This window comes from Alexandromys fortis, unplaced genomic scaffold (genome assembly GCF_014885135.2).
Source record: "Alexandromys fortis isolate MF-2015 unplaced genomic scaffold, M_Fortis_MF-2015_v1.1 scaffold_27, whole genome shotgun sequence".
In the NCBI taxonomy this organism is placed as follows: Eukaryota; Metazoa; Chordata; class Mammalia; order Rodentia; family Cricetidae; genus Alexandromys; species Alexandromys fortis.
The window spans coordinates 10,459,721-10,477,861 of record NW_026067952.1 but is presented as its reverse complement, the minus strand read 5'-3'; the positions used below and the strand labels follow the sequence as shown (position 1 = coordinate 10,477,861).

Sequence of the window (18,141 nt, the reverse complement as noted above, 5' to 3'; positions counted from 1 at the left end):
GGGACACAGTGAAAAGGCAGGACTCCGGGGACATGGTGAGGACACAACTGTTGAGGAAACATTTTCTCTTGAGCCCACTGGAGTGAGCGGAGAACAGCATGTCCTGGTTTCTGACTCGAGCTGGTGGGAGGAGCAGACGATGTAGATGGGGGCGGATGTCTGTCCAACATGCAGAGCAAGACACTGAGGAAGCAGTTAGGTGACCGGAGTTCAAAGGGCACAGTGGGTTGAGGACCAAAGTGTAGAAGGACTAGTTAGTTATAGGTGGCCTTGTACACTAGGATATCAGCGACGACGAAGTGTGTGGACAAGCAAAGTTCTTTCAGTTCCTGGACTCGGCTCAGACAGCAGGGGGAGGGGTGGGAGCACAGGAGGGAGGATGTCCAGAGACACCTCCAGACCAGCAGCACCAAAGCCCTGGTGGCCATGAAGAACCATCTTCCCTCCCACACAGCACGTCTCCAGAGAGCTAGCCCGGTTCTGTGTGCTCCATGGCCCGCTGCGAATGCCCCAGAGTGTGTGGTGGTTCAGCCCTGCTCACTTCTAGCATCTCATCGCTCAATCACACCCTAATCCCCCGGTTGCCTCCCTGTCTGCCTTACCATCAGGGCTCAGCAGTGAGTAGGACTTCCCACCCCTTGCTAGGCTCCTCCCTGTGGAGCCAGCTCCTCTAGGGGCTGCAGATACATGCTTCACAAGAGTCCAGAGGGGCAGAGTGGGAATGGCTGAATGGCTAGCGGTTCAGTCAGTGTGGGTGTGGTTTGCCATGAGCAGGGAAGAGGGATCTACAGAACATTCTGGGTGAGGGAATGATGTATTCAGGTAACTTTTGCTTCTGGAGTAGTCAGGCTGGGTTCTGACCCTGGCCTCATCCCCTTGTAGCTCCCCCATGCTCGTGGGCTCCAGGATGAGGTATGGCAAGGCAGGGAGGGCCCATCCTGTGGCTGGTGGCTGGGAGCGGGTGGTGACTGAAGCCATGGAAGCACCACGGAGCCCAGAGGGCTCCCCAAGGCAGCAGTGTCTCCTTCCCCTGAGTTTCCATGAAGGCAATGAGGCTTATATTAATGAGAGGCAATTATGGGCACCCGGATGGGCCTAAGTATAGCTCATTGAGAAAGGCGGCACACAGCAGCCAGCTGCCTCCCCTGCAAGGCCACGGGTGCCTATTTTAAACCTCCCTACGGTGAAGCTCTGCCACCCCTGGGCTCTGGGCTGCTGAGGGGCTGGCATGTGGCAAACCCAGAGCCCTGACTGAGAGACTGAGCAGACACTCAGACCATCCGCACTCAAACCCCTGCTGTTTTAGAGAGTGGAGGTCAGCTTGAGGTCACAGTGAGAAAAGGCGGACCCAGGACACGAATCCATTTTCAGCTGTAGGCCAGCACTCCCGCCGTACTGGAAGCGTCCTAGACCGCGAGGCGTGGCCTGTCCACAGGAGCACAGTGAATGGCGGGGTGGGGGGTGTGGAATGGCGGCGGTGTGACTGACGACACAGCCAGCCCTTGTCGTAATCTCATAACCTAGGTTTCCTCCAGGTGCCACTGAGGAGGAGACAGGCCTTCCCCAGGGACACACTGATGTGAGATTACATCAGGGTCCACAGGAAACCGATGAGCCCGATGGTATGAAGAACTGGGAGTCTCTAGAAAGGCTCTGGAAGAGGCCAGCACATAGAATCAGGTTGAGGGAGGAGTTGGACCTCAGGGCAATCCCAGTCCAGGCTCTGTTGATCCCACAGGGAGCGCTGAGTAAGACCCTGGAGGGGTGTCTGGAACAGAGAGACTGACAAACAGCTCAGTGGTACTCAGAGGACGTCAGTAGATGTTTCTGCAAAGGAAGCAGAGGAACGGCTCGGAGTCACCGTGACAGATGCTCATCGTCACTGTGTGTGAGGGAAATGCGTCTCAAAGCCACAGTGAGAGGCCATCACTGTATCATCCTAGATAGCAAAGATGGGTGGGCCTGTGGGCTTATTGGCCTCTCTGATGTCAGTGGTCCCAGCATCCAGCCCAGAGGTCACATCTGGGGAGGGACAAAGAGTTTACAGGGCATGAAGATCCCTCTGCTAAAGTAGATCTGGACAGCACTCTTTGGTCACAGGTAAGGTAGGCCCTGAGTAGCCCTGCTCTTTGGAAGCCTCACTGATCCTAGAAAGGGCCTAAGACAAGGAGTGCTGAAGAGACCAGAGGAAGTGCCTCACAGACCCTGAGAGTCCCTGTCTAGATGACTCATACCTGCTTCCAAGGCATTGTGGGATACTCCCTAGAAACCCTCCTTAGGCTTAAGGATGGCTGTTGGGGATGGGGTGGATAGCGCTTTGGATGGGTGTCCGTGTGTGGCGCCTCATGGTGAGGCAGCCGGGGACTTGAAGAACATGGGAGTAGGTAGCTCCTTGCCCACGTTCCGCTGTGTAAGTGAGAGGAGCCCAAGATCTGGGGGTCAGAACTTGGCTTCCCAGGTTCCCATGAACACCTTTCTGTTCAGCACCGAAAGGAGAGTGTGCTTTGCTTAACCTTTGGCTGGCTACCGCTGTCGCCTTGAGCACATGGAGACTCTTCTGTCCCCTCTGGCCGAGGACCCCTGTCCAGTTTTGACGCGTGTGCAGCAGCAGTCACACAGAGGACAGCGAGTGGAGGGCACAGGCCTCTACGTCAGGCCTGGCAAGGGCAGACTTCCTGCCTTCAGCCATCCTCAGTCCCTCCTCGTCCTGCTCCCTGCCCTATCCAGTCCAGTCCAGTTGACCAGCTGATCACTCTTTGTCTTTTCTCCCCAGGACAGCTGCTGCCTGGGACAGGTGACCCAGGCACCCCACTAGGGCAACGGCCCCTGCCCCACGGGCTGGGATCATGAAAGGCCTCGGTGACAGCCGCCCCCGCCATCTGTCTGACAGCCTGGACCCACCCCATGAGCCCCTCTTTGCCGGGCCTGATCGCAACCCCTATCTGCTGTCGCCGACAGAGGCCTTTGCCCGGGAGGCCCGCTTCCCTGGGCAGAACACACTGCCTGGAGATGGCCTCTTCCCTCTCAACAACCAGCTGCCTCCACCAAGCAGCACCTTCCCCCGAATCCACTACAACTCTCACTTTGAGGTGCCCGAGGAGAGCCCGTTCCCTAGCCATGCCCAGGCTACTAAGATCAACCGACTGCCTGCCAACCTGCTGGACCAGTTTGAGAAGCAGCTGCCTATCCATCGGGATGGTTTCAGCACCCTTCAGTTCCCCCGGGGTGAGGCCAAGGCCCGGGGTGAGAGTCCCGGCCGCATTCGCCACCTGGTCCACTCTGTCCAGAGGCTCTTCTTCACTAAGGCACCCTCGATGGAGGGCACCACCGGCAAGGTGGGTGGCAATGGCAACAAGAAAGGTGGCCTGGAGGACGGGAAAGGCCGGAGAGCCAAAAGCAAGGAACGGGCCAAGGCTGGGGAGCCCAAACGGCGAAGCCGTTCCAACATCTCAGGCTGGTGGAGTTCAGACGACAACTTGGACGGTGAGGGCGGTGCCTTCCGAAGTGGCCCTGCCTCAGGCCTGATGACTCTAGGCCGCCAGCCGGAACGCACCCAGCCCCGTTATTTCATGCACGCTTACAACACCATCAGTGGACACATGCTCAAAACCACCAAGAACACTGCCACCGAGCTGACCGCCCCGCCACCCCCGCCTGTTCCCCCTGCCACCTGTCCCAGCCTCGGAGTGGGCACCGACACCAACTATGTCAAACGTGGCTCCTGGTCCACTCTAACCCTCAGCCATGCCCATGAGGTCTGCCAGAAGACCTCAGCCACCTTGGATAAGAGCCTACTAAAGTCCAAGTCTTGCCACCAGGGCCTGGCCTACCATTACCTGCAGGTAGGGTAAGGGTGGGGCAGGTAGGGTTAGGGTGGGGCAGGCAGGGTTAGGGTGGAGTTAATAGGTTAGGATGGGGCAGGTAGAGGACTGATGGTGCAGTAGGGTGAGGGCGGGGTTAATAGGGTGAGGGTGGGGCAGGTAGGGTTAGGGTGGTGTTAATAGGGTTAGGATGGGGCGGGTAGGGGAATGATGGGGCAGGCGGCTGTGCCTTGGAGTCCTAGCTGGAGCCCGATTCACTGGTGAAGTTGCTTCATGCTGTGCACTGCTTTGCTCAGCTGTGCGGTCGGAGGTTGGAGGGGCTGTTAATGAGAGAATCCCCTGTGCTCGCGTGTTCTCAACAGTTGAATTAAGTAGGCCCTTGGGAGCCTGGCCCCGAAGAGACTGAAGTGTGCCCCTGCCCTTTAGGTGACAGATCTAGAAGCTATACCATCTCACACTCACACACACACACACACACACACACACACACACACACACACAACCAACACATGGCATTCTAATGGTCAGCTTCCTGCCACTCCCGTGAGACTGGATACTTCTTGAGGACACATCTGATGCACCCATGTGTTACCCAATGCCCAGGACAGAGTCTGGTGGGGAGGAAGTGCTCAGAAAGGGTAGATGGGCCACATAGCTAGAAATAAGTACGCAACAGTCCTTAGGACCAGGAACAGCGTGAGTGAGGGGCAGCCTAGGGCCACCAGCCCAGAGGCCTGATACCTGGGGTGGGCAAATCTTTCCCTTTTCACGTAAGGGAATTACTGAGGAGCTCACGCAGTGAAATCTCATGACCTGAGAGCAGCCAAAGGCTTGACTTCGGCATTGCTGTTCCACGGTGGGGTGTGGCAGGGTTCTGCGTGAGGTGTATAGACAGAGCCCAGTGGTAGACGTGACAGGTACAGATCACATATGGAGGGGGCTGCTCTTATAAGTAGTGAGCACTTTGTCCCCAGGGTGTGCAAGCACAGACCTGGCTGGCATGAAGAAGTCACATCAAATGCATTATGAAAAGATGAACTCCAAGGTGTGACAAGGCCCAAGTTCTTGTCATTCTATATAAAACTCCAGGGACAGTGAGACTATGGGGGAGGAGTAAGCTTTTGCAGTAGGAAGAAATTGAAATCTAGGCAGCCTGTTAAACGTATGTAGGGGGTTTGCAGCTATCAGTTTGCTTCTTTAGTTCATATTGGGTTCAGTGTAGGAAATGCTTCCAAGACACAAGGAGAGGACTCTGGGCCTGGGCTTGTGTTGCTTTCTGGTTGAGAGTGAGCAGGTGGGTTGGCCACAAGTTCTGAGCAGGGATGCTCAGGGCCCCATTCTCCGGGGATGGTGTGAATGCGGGGTGGACCAGCTAGTGATTCAGGAGGGAGAATCCACGGGTCCTGGTGACTAGCTGGCTAGATGGTCAGCTGGGGTTTGTGGGAACGCTGAGAAAACTCCTGGGAAATGGTCAAGGGTACAAGAAGGATGTGCTACCATCGGGTCATGCTGATCAGGGAGTGTGCATTTGAATCCCTGGTAAAGGGCCTGCTGTGTGCAGAACCCTGTGAACCCTGTGTGTGGTGGCAGTCTTATGACATGTGTGTCCAAGTGCAGTGGTTGCTGGTGTGAGTGTGAGCAGGGGTGTGCCATGTGAGTCATCTCTAGATGCACATTGGACGGGGTGTGTTCTTGAGGAGGTGTGAAACCTGCTGGGAGTGTTTGCTGAGGACCCAGAGACCAGGCCAGGCACGTGCTGCTGAGCGTATTAGATGCATACATAGGACAAGGCTCGAGCTTCTTAGGCATGTAAATGCCAGGATGTACCCAAAGTGACCATGTAGCCAACGATGTGAGTCAAGGGACCAGAGAGTGTATGGAGACTGCACACCCCACCCCAGAGCAGCTGTCAGTGATGGCCATGGAAAGGCAGTGGGGTCCCCGCAAAGCCACTGGGAACAGAGTGACCAGAGATGCCCTGCAAGCTGTGCACTGCACTTACCTTCATCACAGCCCTGTTCTGTGGCTGGCGCTTTCTCACCGGAAACTGAGCCATTTTCCAGTTTACCACTAGCAGGTTCTCTACCTCAGTTTCCCCATCTAGAAGAAAGAATGTTGATTGACTTCACACTTGTGTTGCTGTCTTAGGGTCTCTGACTCCAGGTCTTGGGGTCTCTCTCTGTGGGTGACTTCCCTCCACTGGGTCTGGCGTTCTCACCGTAGGTTCCTATTCCACCCCCTGGAGTGGCACAAGTAGAGATGGGACACAGGGGTGCCCAGTGAGCATAGCTGCCGCGAGGCCATTATGATCTCTGGGGTGGGACAAACCCAGTTTGAAATGAAAGCGGAGCGGACTTGCTTAAGGCCAGGCAGCGTCTAGTTTTCCTGATTCAGGCCTTCCTAGTGCTGGGTGATCAAGGACAAGAAAGCTAGCACAGGTTCAAGTTGCCAAAGTGGAACCGGGTCCATGAGGACCCATTTTCTGAGTGACGGGCTGGAAGCCAGACTACATTCCCTCTGAGTCCTGTCCCTGGATATTCCAGGTGCCCGGCGGGGGTGGAGAGTGGAGCACCGCGCTGCTGTCCCCTCGAGAGGTGGAGAGCTCAGCGGAGGGGCCCATCCCGTGTCGGCGCATGCGCAGTGGCAGCTACATTAAGGCCATGGGCGATGAAGACAGTGATGAGTCTGGGGCTGGTAGCCCCAAGCCTTCACCCAAGACTGCAGCTCGGCGGCAGAGCTACCTGAGGGCCACGCAGCAGTCTCTGGGAGAGCAGAGCAACCCCCGCAGGTGAGCTGCAGCCCTTCCTGGGTCTAGAACTAAAGCCCTGATGGAACCCCGCCCCTTGCGTATGCCACGCCCCTTGGGAGCCTGAGCCATCCCCCTTAGTGGGAACCCTGGCCTGACAATATTTCCCTGAGGAAGGCCTCAGAACTTGAAAGCTGATCTCAGACCAGCTGTGTCCCCTAGGTGACCCTCACACTTGTACACGGTGTCTCTTGGGAGCCTGGCCTTCCCCCTCTTTTGCCACCCTAGGAGAACCCAGCCCTGCAGATGGAGTCTGCTTCTCAGCCTCAGGTGAACACGTCCCCTGTAAGGGCTTCTTCATGCTTAGGCTGGCGCTGCTTGCTAACACTTGTTCCCAAACAGTCTCATCTACAGTTAAGCTCTGCCCATAGTGAGAATTGGGGTGACTGGTTCAGGTAAACTCTGCCATAGGAACCATATGCATGGATAAGCTTAGTCCCATAGGGAGTTGCCCCAGAAGTACTTTACCCACACTTAATGAGCAGAGCCCAGGCTTTGGGGAAAGGATCAGTCATAGCAACGGTTGCCGTCTGTTGACCTTGGCCTTGCTGGCTACCACTCTTGCCCTGGTGCGCTTAAATTCACACCCTGAAATCTTTATCCCAGCCCCAGCAGCTTGTCGCTCCCATTCCATAAATGAGGTCCATGAGATGGGAATATGAGGTGGCCTCTCACCGGGAGCTCTCTACAAAAAGCTGGAGTCTAGCCAAGCCCATGTCAGGACCCCAAACTGACCAAGGCCTTGTGTTGTTTCTAGATAAGGCAGAGTGAGATAATGTGAGAAAGACTGACAGACTGGGCCTGCAGGGTAGGTGGCAGGTCCTTATCCGGACATCATAGTGGTGTTGAAACCTTTTGCGCATCTATAGGTAAATACCAAGGCTAAGGGTCTCTATCCACCTTTGTCTAGTCTCTGGAATTGCCCCAGAGTTTCAGTTTTGTAGACTTGTACTAGGCAGTTTGGCCACTAGCTTAAAACAGTTAAATGCAGGCACGTTCTGCCACCTGGAGGCCACAGTGGGCATAACAAGTAAGGATCGCCTGCTTGCCACAAATTTTACTAGGTCTCCCAAAGGTAGGAGTTCTCCCCTTGCTTGGAGCCCCACCCCCTTGCCCAGGCTGGCAGTGCCTCCACTCCCCTGCCACTGAATGATCCTGGATAGTCTTCTCCTTTCTGGCCTCAGTTCACCAGGCTAAACAATAAATGGGCTGAGCCTTGTCCCCCTCTGTCACCCAGGAGTCTAGACCGTTTGGATTCAGTGGACATGCTGCTGCCCTCCAAGTGCCCCAGCTGGGAAGAGGACTACAACCCCATCAGTGACAGCCTCAATGACTCCAGCTGTATCAGCCAGGTAGGGGCGGACTAAGAGGTCAGGCGGCTTGGCACATTGCTGCCCTGCCTGCCCAGATACCTGGAAAACCTTTACCCTTAGTTATACAGAAAGATAACTGAATCTGCCATATTGGGGGTTCCCACAGACTTCACCCACTCTTCCATGTCCAGCCCAAGTTCTCTTCTAATTCAGCCTCCTCTAACTTTTTCCTTTCCCCAAACTTCACCCCTAAAAGGTTGAATGTCATAAGCTGCATAGGTAGCCACAAAGTTGCATACAGCCCAGAAAAGGAAGGGCCTGGGTATTGTCTCTGATCTGTGCTCTGGCTGAGCTGCCTGCCCAGGTGAAAAGTGGCAGACAGTGCACCCATGGTACCAGGAAGAACAGAGTGCACATCCTCAGTAATGCCAGCCCCAGAAGTGAGCTTCCCGTCCCCGAGGAAGCCAGGCAAAACCTCTCTGAACCAGAATCCAGCTTGGGTGGGGAGGAGTCTGAGAAGCCCAGACCAGGCCTGGCCCTCCTGTAACCCACACCCTCTTTCTCCTGCAGGTTTTTGGACAGGCTTCCCTGATCCCCCAGCTGTTTGGCCATGATCAACAGGTCAGTATGTTGCCACTCTCTTGTACCCCAAATCAGAGTGCAGGGCTGGGTCTTAGGCCTCCAGGCTGGATAGATCCGAGCAGAGCTGCTGTTAGAAAGGCATCATCTGTAAGGATGGAGTTGAGGTGCACATCACTGTCCTGACTCTCCACTCCCTGTACCGTCACCTCACTGTGGCTTGGTTTGTCCTGAAAACAGGGAACGCATGAGCCAGGCTCTGTGGGCAGACAAGAAGTCTCTGCAGGGCAATGGAGCTTCTCCCTAATGCCTTCTGCCTCCCCCTGAAGCCTGGGTCGGGCCAGGAAGATTTTAGTTTGGACAGGTTAGGGGCTGTGAGGCGTTCTCTGCCAGGTTCAGGATCCCCTATTTTTCCCCTTTCCAGAGCCCCAGCAGGACCTTTTTAGGATGTGGGGGTGTTGAAGTGAATGTGGAGACTTTTTAAAAAACTTATTTAACTTTATTTTATGTGCATTGGTATGAAGGTATCATATGAGATCCCCTGGAAGTGGAGTTACAAACAGTTGTGATCTGCCATGTGGGTGCTGGGTATTGAACCCAGGTCCTCTGGAAGAATGGCCAGTGCTCTTAACCACTGAGCCATCTCTCCAGCCTCCAGTATATTGCTCTTTAAGGGATGCCCTGTAGGCCAGGCAATTCCTCCATCCTGCAACTTTCATAGGTGTATGGCAAGCATCTGGCATTAGCATGCAAAGCCCCACGACAAAGCCTGTACACAGGAAGCATTCAGAGAGCCCCACACAGACTACTTGACAGCTCCTAACAGTTTGGGAGCATCTGAGCAAACAGTTATAAACACTTGTTCATTCCATACAGTCACCCGAGTTATCGGGTATATGTGACCAGCTACTCCAACCCTGCTCAGATGATGAGTTAGCTCATGTAATCTTGGTTTTGTTGTTTTGAACAGGGTTTCATATCTCAGACTGGCCTTAACCTTCCAATGTAGCCCACCTACCCTTAAAATCCTTATCCTCCTGCCTCTGCATCCCAAGGACTGAGATGGGCAGTGGCAGCCAGCTCTCATCTAGTCCTGTCTGCTTTCCAAGCTTCTTCCATTAGGGCAGAGTTCCAAAGCAAGACCTTGTTGCTCTAGGCAGTCAGAGGCTCTCAAAATACCTCAGTTTGCAATGCAGCTCTGAAGGATAACCGGTGTTTTCATGTCCTCTGTAGGTATATCTGGGGTATGCCAGTGGCCTGATTTTAACTTAGCAGACTATCCAAGAAAACTTCCTGCAGTGGTGGCCAGTTGTTCTATAATCCATGTTTGTCCATGTGGCTTTGATGGCTACCAAACTTTATTCAGTTCTAATTGATTTAAACCTAAATGGCATAGTCATATGTGGCTCATAGCTACCATATTGGAAAGCACAGATTCAGACCTTTCCAGACATCTTAAATTGCGTGACAGGAGATCTAGGCATTTGACCTAAAGGATTCACAGGCCATTAACTACCCGAGTCGTTTCATTTCGTGCAGACAAGGAGAGAACTTAGAGAGCACAGGGCTGCTGGGTTAACGCCAGCCCAGATCCACCTTTCTTCCACAGGATACTCAGTCCACTGTGTCTCCTCCTCCAGCTATGGGTCTCCAGACTTCACCTGGTGCCCATCGGTGGCCAGCTGACTCTTTAGTTTATGCTGCACGGTCCCTAGCTACCAACATAGCCTGAAATTGGAGTCAGTAAGCCCTACCAGAATCTTCAGAGTGTTATGTGTGGTGAGGCCCCTCTGTGCCACACCTCTAGCTTCCAATTTGCAGGATCCTGGGTGATCATCTCTGGAGGGATGCTTAGGAACTGTGTACATGAGGCTGAAGTAAATTTGAAATGGCAAATGTACCCACAACCATTTTCCCCATTGTCCTGGCAGACATCAGTTATCCTCACCGCCACTACCCTCATTCCGGTCTATATTCTTCCACAAGCTACTGCCTCAGCTCATCTCTAGCCTCTGCCTCCTCTCCAAACCTCTCCCCATTCCACAGCATCCACTAGATCACTATTCCGTACACACGTAGCTGGAGCGCTGGCTCGGCTCTTCCTTCACCAGGTACCCTTGACAGATATCTTCCTTTTACTAGCCCTTGAGGGTTTGTTTGGTTTGGAGTTTGTTTTTGTTGTTATTGCTGCTGCTGTGTTTTTGCTTATAGAAGTTAGTAGATCATACAGTGGTAAATACCACCACACCTAATAAGACTCCCATTACAACATTTAGGGCAGACGTTACTAATGGATCGCAGCCTTCTTTCCTACTGAACTCAGGTGTAATCATAAACTCGGTAGATTAATACAGACAACAAGATTTAATCTTGTTAACATCCTGTAATATTCATTGTAGCTGGGGAAACTGAGGCCCACAGAGGTAAGGGGTCTGTTTACTTAGGAGCCTATCTGCACTGAGTGGGGTGGAAGGAGGAGAGACAGGCCAGGAAGAGTCAGGCAGAGAAAACCTCCAGCCCTGAAGCTGAGTAGACTAACAAGGACTGGCAAAGCTGGCCTCTGATGCCTGCCTCTGTCTGGACAGGTCCGGGAGGCCGATCTGAGCGACCAGTACGAGGCAGCGTGTGAGTCGGCCTGCAGTGAAGCTGAGTCCACAGCGGCAGAGGCGCTCGATTTGCCACTGCCTAGCTACTTCCGCTCACGCAGCCACAGCTACCTGCGAGCCATCCAGGCAGGCTGCTCGCAGGAGGAGGACAGTGTGTCCCTGCAGTCCCTCTCCCCACCGCCCAGCACCGGCAGCCTCAGCAACAGCCGCACGCTTCCGAGTGAGTACAGCGATGTGGAAGAATCAGTACTTTGTTCCATTTTGTTGTTGTTGTTGTTGTTTACAAGGAGAACATGGGAAATGTTCAATGGGCAGCCTGGGGAGATGCTGGGGAGGAACCCATAGGTCACCACAAAAAAAAAAAAAAAAAGGTGGAGAACAAAGGTGGCCTTGAAGCCTAAACAGGTGGCAGAAACAGACTGTCCACTGGGCAGATGATAGAGAGGTCTGGAACTCTGGGATCCCTGGCTGCTTTCTGCATAGAGCAGCCGCCTGCTGATAGGTGAGGTTTACTAAAAGGAAAATACCACTTGGGATTAGCTGTGCAGACAGAGCTATAGGGAAGGCAGGCACCTTCTGGGAAGGCAAGAAGAGCACAAGGAAGGGTTAAATCCACTTCCAGCCTTCCCAGGGGGGTGGGGGTGAGTTCATCTCTCATATTCAGTCAGGACGGCCTGGCCTCACTCAGATTGTTTGGACTTCTCTAAAGATGAGAATAATAGGAAGTCAGACCAAGGGGGAAGCACAGTACAAAGCCTGGGATAGTTGAGACGACCTTCAATGTACTCTTCTAGCCCTTCTTCCTAGACCCCATTTCCCCGTCTTTAGATCCAGGCAGACCCTAGAGAGTCCTGGAGTACTGACGACGGTAGGACGCACACCTGCTCTACTCTCACCGGGCACAGACCCTAACTAAACACCATCTGCTGGGGTGTGATAGGTAATACTGTCACAGCTGCTTCCCAGCCTCAATTCTGCCCCTGTCTGATAGCAGGGCAGTGGGGCTGAACCAAGCATGGCCTGCTTCAGGGGCTCAGCTGCTGTGTGCTGTCACTAAGTGATCCCGAGGCCCACAGATGTACCCAGTAAGCAACATGCTGATTAAGTGAACTGGTCTTTCAGGTGTCAGAGCAGAAACAGTGGTCCCTCTTCACCTCCCATATCCTCTGCAGCTGTCCTATCCCACCTACTGGGTGTCCATCAGCAGATCCCTAAACTCTGGCCACTTTTACAACTGAAGGAAGAGGCTTGTTTTTAGATATTAGGGATCCAGTCTAGTCAGAACTTCAGACCATTTTGCCCAAATCTCATGCAGCTGCACCGGGCTCCTGCCATAGCTGGGAAACCCTGGTGGGGAGCTAGGTGTTGTGGCTGGTGTCTTCTCTGGATCTTGCTCACTGTTGTTGTTGCTGGTTCTATTGCTTCCGGGACTCTGAACAACTGAAGCCATAGTCTGATCTTTTGTCCTGTCTGGAAGGGACTTCCTGGTACCTTCTTTCTTGGCATGAGCAATGCTGCTTCCTACTCCCCTCAGCTTCTCCATTTGGTGGTCCTTCATCCCTACTTGGCCTTTTTGCTGGGCAGTTGTCCTAGGACAGAGTCCTCTAAAGACAGCTGCAGCCCCACCCCCACCTCATGACATTTAACCTGTTGGCAAAGCAGCCCAGTTGGCTGTTGGAGCGTGGAGTATGCAAACGCCCTGCTGGTGCCTTCCTTCCAGACCTGCTGTCGTGCAGGCAGACCAGCTTCCCACTTTAGAAGTCCCCCAGCTGGAGTGGAGGCTGCCATTCTATGGCTTTGGGATTCTTGGATCTGGAATCCAGGGAGCTCTGCCAGGGTGTCCCAGAACTCTGCTGCAGTTCCATGGGAGTCTCAGGTAAGGGTCATACTCTCTACATTCTCGTACCCCTTGAGAAGTTCTTGGTGAATGAGATGGGCTTGAAAGAACACACAGCGTCCATAGAAGTTCACTGCAGATAAACCCTCACTCACCAGTTTCCTCCAGCCCCCATTACTCATGAGTGAATGGATCAGAGATGCGTGAGAGCTGTACACCCCAGAACCAGGTGGGCCCCTCGGTGGCTGAGCTCTTGCTTCACTAACACTGTGGAACAAACACAACAATGGACATGGCCAAGTTTGTCAGGCTCTCATTCTTCTCCTGAGACCAAAGGTCCTCCAGAGATCAGTGGTCTAGGCGGGATGTGTTCCTCTCATGAAGGGGGCAGAAGGCAAGAGAGCCTAACTACAATACAGACACATCCAAGGCCCACATCAGCAACACCCATTGGCTAAAGCAAGTTGCATAAGTGAGCTCCGTCAAGGGTGAGGACCCCTCACTACTGTAGAGAAGACTGTGTCCCTGTGGCAAAGGGTGTGGACTTAGAGGGGGTGAAGGTTTGGTGGTAATAGTTCAGTCTGCTCTGTTCCGTTCCTCATGTGAATTCATGCCTCTCTCTCATGGAAAACACATCCTACCCAAGGTCTCATAAATGTTTCATGCAGACACAGTGTCGAGATCCGTTGTAGCCCCTCAGCACCTGTGATCTAAACTTACCCATGTTATCCTCCCTGTAGCACAACACCCTCTTCCCCAGTGAAAACTTGACTTAGCACAATAAGGACAGGCTAACTGCCACCATACTCTGTTCAGAAAGGAGAGACAGGGATTCAGAGACTTACTGACTCAGGGTCAAATCCTTCTGCTCAACCTGAGGCACATACTTTGAGATAGGTGAATATTCCTGAGGATTTCCTACACTGAGAATATGAACTCTGGGCTTCAGCCTGCTTCCTTCCTAGAAACAATAGGAGGGTACATCTACTTTAGCTGAAGCTGATTGGCTAGCCCAAACATATTTAATTTAACTTAATTTAATTAATTCAGTTTAATTCCATGTAACTGTTTGTGCCAAAGTCATATCCACAGCCGTATTTGAATTAGGCCTCTATTTAATTATTCTTACTTTGGGCACACCAAGCTTCTGTGGGACCACCCACTGAGCTTTCTGATGGCTTCTTTGACCACCCGAGATGTTTTTATTTATGTATCTGGGTATGTGTGTATGCCTGCTTTTCTGTATATGTACATGCATACAGATAAACATAATGGCTAGAAGTGTATGTGAGTATGTCAGATCCCTTGGAACTGTAGTTACAGCCAGCTGTGAGCTACCCAATGTGGACACTAAGGAACCAAACCCATTCTTTTTTTTTTTTTTTTTTTAACAGGGTCTTTATTATGTAGCCCTGGCTAGCCTGAAACTCTCTATAGAGAGTAGACTGGCCTTCAACTCACAGAGATCAGCCTGCCTCTGCCTCTGAGTGCTGAGATTAAAGGCCTGAACCACTGCACCCAGCCTGTGTGGTATTTTAACAGGCAGTGACTTTGGTTTGATCTTTATCCCAGGCTATATCTTAATTTGGGAATGATCTACTGGCTGGCGGCTGAAGTTGACAGATTTATTTTCCAACTCAGCAAGTTCTAGGCTCTTCCTATTTCCCCTAAGTATTCCTGACAGATTGGCTGTTTCTTTTGTGAGGTCTTCTCTCTTTTAAGTCCTCATCCAAAGGAGCCAGCTCTTGCCCAAGTATATCTGCTCACTTAAGTCACTGTAGGTGAATTTCACGGAGAGATCTGATGCACACAGAACCCAGGAATCTTTTTCAAGCCTCCTCTAACAGTTTGCTCGTTATTTCCTCTTGCTTGGTCCCAGAGCCGATGTGATATATCTTGGTTACTATTGCAGTCACGCTCTCTACTTTGTGCACCACCTCAGTGCTGCTGCAGAACAAACAGTGGGGAGCAACAGTATGCACTGATTCATGAGCTTGCAGGTCAGCTGGCTTGGCTCCCTGGGTCCAAAGGCTGTTCAGGAGTCAGTGTCCCAACGAGGCCATGTTCTTCCCATGGAGGTGACGGAAGGATAGGAGGACAACCTCATTTTGTAACACATTTCAAGTCTCTTGGTTTCACTTCTGCAAGTGATCAAAGCAAGTCACTAATCCAAAGCTGATGGCACAGAGCTTTTGTGAGCTTTAGCTAAGGGCATGATTACAAAGAAGAACTGAGATATTGATTCAATCGCAGCCCCAGTATCTCCATCCTTCTATCCATTTATCTACCTAGTATGACAATGGGTTTGGAAGGATGACTCAGTTGGCAAAGTGCCAGCAGTGTGATCATGAGGACCTAAGTTGATCACCAGTACCATGGGGGAGGGGAAGCCAGGTGTGGTAATATGCTTATCTTAGTGTTTTATTGCTGTGACAAGACACCATGACCAAAGCGACTCTTTTTTTTTCGGGGGGAGGGGGGTGGTCTTGACAGAGTTTCTTTGTATAGCCCTGACTGTCCTGGAACTCATGAACTAACTAACTCAGAGACCTGCCTGCCTCTCTCTGCCTCCCAAGTACAGGCATTTAAGATGTGCACCACCACCACCTGGCTCAAGATGACTCCTACAAAGGAAAACATTTAACTGGGTTTTATTTACGGTTTTTGAGGCTTAGTCCATTATCACCATGGTTGGAAGCATGGTGGCACAAAGGTAGGCATGGTGCTGCAGAAGTAGCTGAGAGCTTTACATCCTGATCCTCCGGCAGCAGTCAGAGAGAGACAGAGACAGACAGACAGACGCAGAGAGAGGGGTGCAGACAGACAAACACATTTGAAACCCCAGTGACACGCTTCCTCCAACAAGGCACACCGTCTAATAATTGTAATCCTCTAACAGTTCACCAGCTGGGAAGTAAGTGTGCAAATACATGAGCCTATGAGGACCATTCTCATTCAAACCACACAGCCTTTAATCCTAGCCCTGAAGAAACAAAGACAGTGGATCCCTCACCAGTCAGCCAGCCTCCCCAAATTGGTGAGTTTCTCAAAAATAAAGACTGAAAATGACACCCAACATATACACATCCACCCACATGTGCATGTTCACACCACAAGTAAATGTGTGCACACACACAAACACCTGAAGACACATATATACTGGTACTCACATTTCCATGTGTACACCTAATTCAACATACCCCTGCACAAAGTACATGCCTGTGCGTCTCCATCAACGCTCACCCACACACACCTGTAGGGAAGCATGCCTTAGTAGACTGGCACCCCAAGTTTTCCCATTTGCCTTCGCTGTAGGTCCCACAGTGACTGCCACATACCTGCTCCTGTTTGCCCTCTGTTCCTCTCTTGCTCAGCAGGTAAACTCTCCTGCCATCTAGGAAAACCAAAGCCACCAAATTTTCAGGTCTCTGGCCAGAGCTGCCGCTGGTAGTTTTGTGCTAAGTTAGGAAAGGGCACTGCTCCTCACAACCCTTCACTCCCCTCTACTCAAGTCACATGATGTACTTTCTACTACAATTAGAATAAGGTCTTTTACTTCAATCTGCCAAAAGTTTGTCATAATAATTATATAATTCGATTATGTCTTTATTGTGATTTGTACCCCGAAGGCACAAACTAGGTATCCCTTTTTTGTTCTGTTTTGCTTGTTTTTTGAGACAGGGTTACTCTAGGTAGCCCTGGCTGTACTGAAAACTCTGTTGACTAGGCTGACCTTGAACTCACAATCCCTAGCGCCAGCGATTAAAGGTGTGTGCCATCACCTCCCAGCTGAAGCAGGGCATAAATCAGTATAAAACTTGTACAACCATACAACCATACATGGCAACTCGTCTGTAATCACCTGCCTCGCCACAGACACGCAGTCAATGTCTCCTACTCAGAAGGGTCCCCTCCTTCCCACCCTGCCCCCCTGTATTACTGAGAGGCGTGTAGCTCCTTTGTCTGCACCCTGAGCACACGCGCTCGCAGACCAGATGCAGGCAGGTGGGAAGATGTGGGTGCCGGGTGGATATCGAGGCAGTGGGCGCCCAGCAGAACCAACTGCTCTGGAGTGGCGCAGGCTGGGTATGTAGCTGCACACCCACCACTCACTGCTGGCAGCTTCCCAGCTCTATTGCCAGCACCTCCATCTCCCTCCCCCTTTCTGACCCAGTTTCCACATTCCAGAAATAACTCTGGCAGGTGACTGGCAGGCAGGATCAGCAGTAGCTCAGCTGCCACTTGTATATGCCCCTCCCCAGCCAGAGGACATCAGGAAGGGGACAAGAGGGCCTTGACATGACCCTTTGGTCTGCCTCTGATCTTGCCTCTCCTCTCTTTATGCCTCTGAGAGGAAGCAAGAACAGCGACAGCCTCCCTCCCATCTCTTCCCTGAGCTCCCCCGCCCCAATCCCTGCCTTCTGTTTCTCCCTCAACCCTCTGTTTCTCTTCCTTTCCTTCCTCTCAGCTCTCAGTTTTGGGCTTTCCCTTCCTCCTTTCTGTCTCTTCCCACTCCCTCTGAAAAACATCACACAGATTCAGAAGCTGAGACGCCACACAGGGACTTCAGCAAGTGGCATGGGGGTAGGGGGGTCTACTGTGTAGCATCCTGATCCTGCCGGTAACATTCTCTCCATCTTTAAATGTGAACACGGAGAGGGGGGGCACACACTGACACCTACCTAGACTTAGGGTCATTCTCTGGATAAGTTCCAGTCCAGAAACTGTTCCTGCTCCCTGCTAGAGGCCCAGAGCTCTTCTTTCAGGGCGGCTGCGTCACTCTGAAAAGGCACCTATCCGTCCCTGGGCCTCATAATGGTTATCTACACCCTGGGTGCGAGGATTGGTCTTATCTATGACCATCCAAGTCACAGGTTTCTTTCCCTCTTTTTGTCCCTTCTCCTATCCCTCAGAACTCTGCTGGCTTCTTTGATTACTTTTCCTTCCCCTGCACATATTCATAGGAAGGGAGGCGAACAAAATTCCTCAGTCTTAGGTGGTGGTGGTGGTGGCGGCCCGTGCCTTTAATCCAAGCATACAGGAGGCAAAGGCAGCCAGATCTCTGTAAGTTTGAGGCCATCTTGGTCTACAAAGCAAGTTCAGGGACAGCCAGAGCTGCTATATAGAAAAACCCTGTCTTGAGAACTCAAAACCAAAAAAAAAAAAAAAAAAAAAAAAA

The 18,141-nt window shown here is 52.1% G+C and overlaps 1 protein-coding gene across 2 annotated transcripts in view; it reads left to right on the top strand.

Annotated features, from left to right (window-relative positions):
- Dlgap4 (DLG associated protein 4) overlaps positions 1 to 18,141 on the top strand; it is a 147,260-nt gene that overhangs the window by 85,254 nt on the left and 43,865 nt on the right. Inside the window, exons 3-7 of one of the 2 annotated variants that reach the window (XM_050150807.1) lie at positions 2,774 to 3,842; positions 6,365 to 6,609; positions 7,865 to 7,979; positions 8,511 to 8,561; positions 11,105 to 11,345. In XM_050150807.1, the coding sequence (XP_050006764.1) occupies positions 2,847 to 3,842; positions 6,365 to 6,609; positions 7,865 to 7,979; positions 8,511 to 8,561; positions 11,105 to 11,345 (1,648 nt within the window). In that variant the 5' untranslated portion in view covers positions 2,774 to 2,846. Of the gene's footprint in view, positions 1 to 2,773; positions 3,843 to 6,364; positions 6,610 to 7,864; positions 7,980 to 8,510; positions 8,562 to 11,104; positions 11,346 to 12,901; positions 13,002 to 18,141 lie in introns of those variants that run through there. The other variant, XM_050150808.1, reaches the window with a different exon arrangement.